Genomic DNA, 9,553 nt, shown 5'->3' with positions numbered 1-9,553 from the left:
TTTTTTTACTTTCAAACCCCGAATTGCTCAATTACTTCTATTTCTGCAGGATCGCCAGCAGGTAAATTGCATTTCCAAAGATTTTTTCAAAATAAATAGCGATGAGAGATATTTCACCCGCTGGTGATAAGAAATCGCAATCACCATAACGCACATCACTAATATTACTGTTCACAATCACGTTTACATTCAAAATTACAATTCATAATTTCGTTTTGTAGCAAATATGAAATATAGGTATATCCATTTACTTAAATGTAAACGGATTAAGAATCAAAGTGATAGAAGGATTTGAGCGTTTGGTACAAAAAGTATTTTTAATGTTGAAATTGCACTTAAAATCGGCAAATTGTACTTTTGTACATTTTAAAATTAATTGTACTGAAAAAACTACAATTGTACTTAAAATATCAACACTGTTTCACTGGCGCTGTACTTGCTGCAGCGATGCCAGATTTGAGCGTACCCAATTTTTTACCGATAATAACTCATGCGAGGGATTTGGGTATTGGGCATTTTACAAGCCTGTTAGGAAGTATACATATCTGTGTTCGTATAGAATAGTCGTATAGAATTATGTCGGAAGACTGGTTTTAGTATAATGAACCATTCGCAGCATGCAATTGCGAAATACTCACTGTCGACGAGTCGTTGAAGAACTCTTGGAAAATAAACGTAAAAGACGGTAATGTTAATGGCGATGCTAGCAAGTCAATATTCGTATAAAGTTTCATAAAAAAATTCCTTGTGGTTTAAAGAATATAGGAAATGGTACATTTTACTAAAGCCAGCCTCCCGACATAAGCTACTATTTCATACGAACACAAATATATTCGTCTACAAATAATGTTGATTATTTTAATTATTTAAGTCCTAAGATAAGTTTGTGAATCTTGTCAGTGTTCTATGTAAGAACCAAAAATCAATACCCTCGCCAATTAGAACTTTTGTTTTAAAAGAAAAATATACATAGCGCATTTACTCAATACTTGGTCTGGCATCACTGTTTGAGCATTGATGTGCTCAGCTCACTGTTGCCAAGGTCGTGCATTTTGCACTAAATTTAGTGCTTTTGGGAAACCAAAAAGCCAAAATAATTGGAATCAATGCTCTCGTGCGGTATTTAGTGATGCTTTTTTAATTTAAGCCCACCGAATGCATAGGTATATATGTATGTATGTATACACTAAACACTAATATTCTACATTAAGATGGAATTCATTTACTGAATAAAATGTGAGGAATAGGTAAATTAAATATGTTTTGAGTTGTTATAAATGTATTGAAATTAATTTATTAATAAAAACGTGAGGAAATGGATATGTATATACACTTTTTACTGAATCAAAAACATTATTAAACATCATAATAAAAACTTGGCTCTTTTGTTTTGGAAAAATTGGCCTTCTCTGGTGGCCTGATGCCACACTGGCTCAGTTGTCGCAAAAGTACACATACATACACGCATTTTTACTTGAAAATAAGTGTGTAGTGGTTAATATGTATACGATGCCATCTACGATGCCAGCTCACTTCACCTCGCCAAGCAAACTCGCGTGCTTGCAGTTTGCCCGCGACGTCGACTGCGTGCACCTATGCTGTGCATCCCTACTCTAATCGATAACTAACCTCAATGTTTGCTGGGAAATTTAAATTTTGTGTAATATTAAAAAAAAAATATTTAACACAAATTTTGAGGTTTTTAATTAGATTTCTTAGAAAGATTTTGAGTAGATATGCAGTTTTGTAGTCCATTGAATAGAATAAAGTACACGTTCCAAATAGCTTGATATTTTAGAATGTCTTTTGTCGAAGATGTTACGGATTTATTCCATATAAAAATAAATTGTTTATTCCACTAGAATTCAATGGACTTCAAAACTGCATACTCAAAATATTTCGAAGAAATCTAATTAAAAACCTCGAAACTTTTAAGAAAGTTTGTTTATTTGTTTAATATTGTACAAAATTTTAAACATGGATTTATACGGGTTTTATTAAAGAATGAATCATGTTTTTATAAACAAATTACAAAAATTAAATAACACAAAAAAAATTTATTGTTAATACTTCGTCAATATGTGGTGCGGCTATAATTTTTTCGACCACTGTACAACATGAATATTTTGTACATTAATCATCACGCGATGGAAGCCGCCGCCGCCGCCGAGTCGTGGAAACTAGGCGGCGTAAACCTCTAGTGTATACAATAGGTTAAATGAATTACTGTCATATGGTGATCAATCCAAATAGATTAAAAAAAAACTTAATTTCTAAACTAAATACATGCAGGCGGGTTGCCAGTTGTTTTAAAAACTAAATTCATCTTGCATTAAGGTAATTTGATAATTCAAATAAGTATTACTAGGGATGAGACGATACCATGGAAGTATCGATCCTTTTACTTGGAAGTAGTATCGAAAGAAAGTACCGATACCTAAAAAATATCGGATCTAAAGTATCGATACCTACTCATATCGTCGCTACCATGTCAAACTATCGAATGTGAAAATGGGTATTCTTAGTAGAACAAAAAAACCGTTGTAAAAAATGTCGTTGTCTTTAGGAAAAAGTGTGGGATTCGACACTTTGATAAAGCCAGTATCCTCTGCTACTATGAGGACTAGAAATTTGACGATTTGCCAACGAGCGTATTATTCTAAAGGCAAGCGCAAGAAATCGTAATTGAAAAAGCATTTTTGCGCATTCGTAAGAGCGTGTTGGCAATATATTTCGTATGCAACATATTTCGAAAAGGCTGTCAATTGAAAAATTTCAGAAAGCAGCTGCATGAGCAGTCACAACGTGCATGTCTTTCGAAAGAGGTTTTTTATATCCGAAAGGCGAATCGCAGGAAAAATTTCTGAAATCGCTTTTTGGATGTTCGCACAGCGAATGAGTTTCTGGCAATCTTTCTCGATACTAAAATGCAACCATGGACGGTGAGGTTGACGTTTGTTTGCTATTTCTCTTGTAATATCAAGAACGAAAACACGAAAAATGAGTACTGCTGTTGAAGAAGAAAGCAATTTTATTAAAAAACTGGCTTTTTCCCGCGGGTGTCACCCCACGCCTGAAGGAATTAAAGGGGTCATGTGACTTGGGATTTGCCGCCCCTTTCACAGTCTTATTTATATATATACCTTACTATAAGCACCTACCATAGACATGTCTGCATACCACATTTCAAGTTCATGTGACTTACGGTTCCGAAGTTAGAGCTGATTAAATAATTCACGCCTATGGGAGGTGCCACGCCCCCTTTTCCAATACCGCCAATTTTTTCCCATGAGTATGGAATTAATTTTATTTATCTCGACAGCAAGTCCCAATGCTCTACCACAAATATTTCAAAAGATATACAACATGAAAATTTTAGTTAGTATAGGAGGTGCCACGCCCTCTTTTCCAGTACTACCCATTTTTCTCTATGCCTATAAACCTTCCTGGGCTAAAAGCAAATAAGTGTGCGAAGTTTCGTGCGATTCCATGCCGCGGTTCAGAAGTTATAAGGTAATAAACAAACAGACATTCACATTTATATATATAGATTATTGCCATTATTATTAAAAAAAAAATAGAAGTAGATGATTCGCATACACGCCGGTGTGTTGGGGTAAGAAAATTTTGGGAGCGCGGTGCAAACAACCCCTACTACACAAAGTTCACAATTTTGAGTGAAGCAAAACAAACAGAGCGAATCAAAAATTGAACCAGATCTCTATCATGATCACATCGTTGTTGTTGCATTTGCGTGCAAATTTTTTACCCGGATCCCGATCATTACTCCATGGTGAAATTATAAATAGGTGAATTCTTTATTAGATATATTTATCAATCCTTTGTGGACACTCTATAATTTAAGCCAGCACCAACAATGCTCGTAATCCCGCACTCAGTCAAAACAACATACAACCCAAAAACAAGCAAAATCAAAACCACAAAATATAGGTAATATTTTCCATGTGAACAATAATTTTACGATTTAGTATATTAAGTAAAATAATATATTTCAAGCATTTTTGATATTTAATTCAACAATATTTTTTATCAGTTTACACAAATTCATGATCAGTGCCACACAGTGCAGAAGAAATAAAAATTGATAGTGCAGCACGAGCAAGTTGAAATATATTTTAGAAATCGATTTTCGCTCTTTCAGTTGCAGTCACACCTTACAACTTTTATTTCTAAATCTGATTTCCGAAAAGTGACAGAAATATCTTTCTGGCAGTTCACACATCGAAATAAAATTTCTCTTTCTCAATTTGACAGCGAATTGCGTGGAAAAGACGGAAATATTGCCACGTCTGACAGGCTCTATAGTTTGACATGGTAGCGACGATATCGATACTTTTGGCTATGAAGGTATACCGTATGAACTAAATAAGTTAAACTTAATTTTTTAGGGCATAAGTTAACGTCTATCTGGTTTGGTTTGATGTCTAGAAATTCTTTTCGAGAATGATTTCAGCTCAATAAAAAAATTTCGAAATAAACATAGCCTATAACTGTCAAAATGCACCAATCTGAAGTCGGATCCCTACTTAATATTTCTTTTGTAATCAACTCTTTTTCTTCTTTGTGTCTTTTCTTCAATAACAGACCTAGACTTCCCTGCCTTTAGTATATCCGCTAGTCTTTTCAGCGCGAAGAATAAGATCCTGTTCACATGACGGGAGCTAAACGCGCGTTTACAGCTACGCGTATTTCGTTGCATTTTACTCAAGGTGTTCACATGCTAACGCGAGTTAAACGCAAGTAAATTCGTTTAAGTGTTAAAATCAAAATGCGGGTTAAGCGCCAGTCATGTGAACGGGGTCTAATATGTAGAGTTACTCAGTGAGTTTAACATCGCGTTGAAACGTCTGCACTGAGCATTCATCCAGATTACTCTTCCACTCGAACAGTTGGACCTTGCCGACGTCGCATTATATCGACTTTGGTAAAGCAATTAGAGCGCAGGAATGATAGAATACAAGATTCCGCCGGCCAGTCGGCGATGACATTTATGTACAAAAAGTAAACAAAGCCGAATAGGGTGTTAAAAGAAAATGTCAGAAGAGCAAATTTTTTTAATATTCAATTTTTCAATTGGAAACATTTTTAATTGTGCTAAATTGTAAACAATAAGAGTTAAAAGGAAAATGTGAAAAACTGTGATTTTTGTGGAAGCATTAGTGAATTTCAGTGCACTTAAAGTTTTTGAGCGTCACACATTGTGCCCTTTTTTAAATTTTAGCGTGTTGAAATTTTGCAAGAACACTGCATACGCCAATACAAATTTTTTGACCATAAATGGGCGTAGCCCGCTCAATTTGCTCGTACCTCCCATATAAAGAATAGTGCCAGACGTTCCTCGTTCTTATATTTAAATTGTAATCTTATCAGCAGGGCCGAAAATTTTAAGCTTTTGCTTCGAATTGCTTATTTTGCATATTCTGGATTTCTAAGCTTAATTTTAACGACCATGCTTATTTTGCTTATTTCTATGTATAAAGCTAAGTATGGACCTTTTAAAAAAATGGTCAAGAAATAAATTGCTTTTATTTCGTGTGTGTAAAAGAGTAGTGTTCAAGGAGTTTTAACATCTGATATTTTACAGCCCGTTTTCTCACTTTTACCTTACGAAATAATGGAGCGGGCATATATTTCTGTTGAAAACAAGGTGGCCTTTTGCTCTTTACAAAAAAATATTTTAGAAAACCATAGTAAAACGCGTAGCAAATCTCTTTAGAACTCAGTACTGTGTAAGAAAATTTGGCTCAATAAATTTTTCTTGAACATTTATGGGCTTTTTTTATTCGTCGAACTAAAGAAATATTTACAAATAACATAAGAACAGATTTGATTTTTATTAACTCTTAACTTCAATTGCATTTCTACTTGGATACAAAAATTTTAAACCAAAATTTGTCTCTAAGGGAAGGCATTGGTGTTATTAAAGAGATTAACAAAATTATAGTTTAAAAAACTAAAACCTCCCTATTATAATTGCCATTCGTAGTGTCATCAGGTATGTAACTTGAGAATAGAAACGCTGCATCTTTTAGTCGCATCAATATTACGTAGTTACATCCCGAGCTAATAAAAGGAAAGTAAAAATAAGTTATCTCAAATAGGAGAATAACGAATATAGAAAAAATAAAATAAAACGACCAGCGCAGTTCTCTATTATTTAAGAATATCAAGCAACACTTGATTGCCCATTGTAATTTTTCAATCCTTGAAATAAACTGATTAAAAAACAAGACATTTAACTGTACTTAAATTTTTTGTTTGTTTTTCGAGCATATTTGCGAGCATATTTACTAATGTCTTAGTGCTTATCTAAGTGCTTAAATTTCTTTTTTCATGCTTATTTTCTTCCAGATCGAAAAACGAGAAACCAAATCGATCATATTGTGATAGACGGCAGGCACGCTTCCAGTGTTTTAGACGTACGTACACTCCGAGGGCCAAACATCGACTCGGACCACTATCTTGTTGCAGCCAAGATACGAACCCGCCTCTGTGCAGCAAAAAATGTGCAATGCAAGGAAAGCTTATCATCGAAAAGCTGCAATCACAACAGACGCCAATTTATTCGCCAATCGGCCTTCACACCTGCTCTCTAAGAGCACTCTTCAACAAACTGACATATGCGAGCAGTCGAACTCAATTTCCCGCTCATTAAGTACCGCCGTCGAAGAAGTAGTTGGATTTCAGCGAGCCCGAAAGAACAACTGGTATGATGAGGAATGTCAAAAGCTGCAGAGAAAAAAGATGCCGCCTACAGGGCAACGCTGCGATCAGGTGCAACGCGAGCCATGTGGGACCGTTATAGGGATCCGAAGAAGGAAGCGAGACGTATTTGCCGCAATCAGAAGAGAGAAGCCGAAATACGTGAGTGTGAAGAGCTTGAGATGCTGGCCGACAGGAAAAACGCCCGAAAATTTTAGCAGAGGGTTAGGCGACTTACGGAAGGTTTCAAGACCAGGGCGAGCTCCTGTAAGAACAACAGTGGCGACCAAGTGACCGATGTCCAGAACGTACTTAAATTATGGAAAAATACAAAATCTCTTCAACAAATTTAATGGTGACTGTGGCATTGAAAAGACAAAAATGCTCAAATCTCTGCCGCCAGCAATTTCCGCCTCACCCTACTCAGTGTTATACCAACATCCGTTTCTTTTTAGTCTGCAGGTATCCTTTAAGGCTTCCCCTCGTATGAAGACACAAAGTGACAGTAAGAGTAGCAGCGCCAGATGTTGTAGAGAAAGCTCCCATACAGCACACGGCAATCGTCTTTGATGTTTAGTAAGCAGATTTACCACGCTATGGATTGAGAGTCTGGTCCACCATACCACTAACGCATAGCTTATTATGGGTCTGATCATAGAGGTATGCATCCAGAGGATTCCCTTTGGTGACAAACCCCACGTTTTGCCAAAGTACTGTTTACATTTCCAGAATGTCGCCAATGCTTTGTAGGTCTTGTGCCGCCTTGAGATTTCCACGATAGTTTTGTATTCAGAATTACTCTTAGATACTTCACTTCGGGAGAAGTCTGAATTGTAACTCCATTAAGTGTGAGGGAATGAGACCATCCAACCTTCTCCTTCTAGTGAAGAGCGCAACACTGGTTTCGATTGGGTTAGCGGTGAGCCCATTTCCGCTTTTCGGTAGTAAGTCATATTTTCGTAAAAAAATAAAAACATTTTTTTTAACAAAGAATAGTCGAAACTTGCTAAATTGTCTCTTCCCTATTTACATTTTCTCCGCCGTACGTTTACAATAAATTAATAAGGAAATCACAGCTGAATCAGTATTACCATGATGTAATAGTAATGTGATTAACAGGACGAAATATGACAGAATCTCCGTTATTGCTGAAATACGCACAAATCAATCCCAAAATGTCTAATGCATGTAATAGTTCATTTCAGAGAAGTAAGTTAATTACTTGTATTTATGATATTTTTAACCGACTTCACTAAAAGAAGGAAGGTTATCAATTCGTCGGAATATTTTTTTTTATGTATGTTACCGCATAACTTTGGACCACGTTAACCGATTTCTAAAATTCTTTTTTTTTATGGAAAGGGTTTGGGTTGGTTTAAATCCGATCATTGGATCATGAAGAGATTAACGATAATCTTAAATTTTTATATAAGCTTTAAAGTCGGTTTTGTTTTTTGCTTAAAAATTACTTGTATTTAATACGGCTATACTCGATTGTTTTGACGCCACTTGCAGCAAAAATTAAAACTGCTAGTACAACACGAGCAAGTTGAAATTATTTTTGGAAGCCATTTGTGTTTTCTCAGTTGCGGTTACACTTTGCAAATTTTGTTTCGGAAAGTGATTTCCAAAAAGTATTTTTTGTGTTATGTTAATTTGACAGCAAAATGCGTAAAAAGATGTTATTGCAACGTTTAACCGCAATTTAACGCAGAGGATGTTCCTACTAGTATCGTTCATTTGACTGTTAGTGGTGGTACTGTTCCCCAAAAAACGGCCAGTAATAATTAAATTTCTAAATAAGAAGCCAATATTTAATAAAATTGCAAATTCTTTAGACCTAAGAAATAATACGATTTTAGCCAAGCTTGCAGTCTTCGCTTAGCCCTGCCAGTAACTTACATTAGTCTCACTATCTCGTATAAGGAAATCACCATCATGTCCATGCTGGTTCAACACCGTGTCACATTGGCTGCGCGTGATGGCGCCATAATACCAGGATTTACCAGCTAAGTTTGGCCGTTCCAAAGGAGCCATAGGAGGTGAAGATTGCACTGATAAGCCATCATTACGCCGATCGATTGAGTCACCGCCACTGCTACCACCTCCACCACCATTGCCACCACTATTGTTTCGGAACGGTGTAGCCAGATAATCATTTAACTCTTGTAGATAGTTGCGTGGAACTAAACCGACATGACCTTGATTATTTCTTGCTTTATACCAATCCGGATCAGAAGGTGGACGATCCACTATTTCGAGCCGGTCCCCCTTCTCAAAAGAAAGCTCTTGGTCGTTATTCGATGAAAAACTATAAAGGGCAACCTAAAGTAAAAAACAAGTTAATTTAGATATAACTCATATGAACAGAAATTACACAATCATGTGCATAGTTAATATTTACCACAATGTCGAGCACATTCTCAGCCATGGCATACGTATGTATTTCACCATCATTATCACAATCTTCAGTTGTGTAATTGCTTGGAAACCAACCGACCGCATTACCATTCTGACCTCGCCACCAGCCATCGTTGGACTTTTCCAATATAAGAATACGGGTTCCTTTACTTAGCGACAATTCGTCCGGTTGTTGTGCCTGGTAGTTGTATTTAACAATCGCAGTACCTATGGCTTCAGCTGGATCTGGTGGTAAACGTCGAGACATTGTTGGACTCTCAATTTGTCTTGAGGGTGAGCAATTTGGTAAAGTTTTGGAGCCAGAGCCTTTTTTCACTTTTTTTTTTATGCTAAAAGAAGATCAATTATGGTTATCAGATATTGTAAATACAATACATATATAAAGCTAATATTTTTTTTGTTGTGTAGA

At 36.0% G+C, this 9,553-nt stretch overlaps 1 protein-coding gene across 1 annotated transcript in view; it reads right to left on the bottom strand.

Annotated features, from left to right (window-relative positions):
- The window catches only part of dock (SH2/SH3 adaptor protein dock), a 152,867-nt gene that overhangs the window by 60,103 nt on the left and 83,211 nt on the right, over positions 1 to 9,553 (bottom strand). The window contains exons 3-4 of the mRNA XM_017609163.1: positions 9,128 to 9,473; positions 8,626 to 9,048 (exon numbers count right to left, since the gene is read on the bottom strand). Coding sequence (XP_017464652.1) covers positions 8,626 to 9,048; positions 9,128 to 9,473 — 769 coding nt within the window. The remainder of the gene's footprint in view (positions 1 to 8,625; positions 9,049 to 9,127; positions 9,474 to 9,553) is intronic.

Source organism: Rhagoletis zephyria, unplaced genomic scaffold (assembly GCF_001687245.7).
Source record: "Rhagoletis zephyria isolate East Lansing unplaced genomic scaffold, Rhagoletis_zephyria_1.1 Rzeph_scaffold_00195, whole genome shotgun sequence".
NCBI lineage: Eukaryota > Metazoa > Arthropoda > Insecta > Diptera > Tephritidae > Rhagoletis > Rhagoletis zephyria.
The sequence above is the reverse complement of the archived record's forward strand: the minus strand, read 5'-3'. Positions and strand labels throughout refer to the sequence as shown.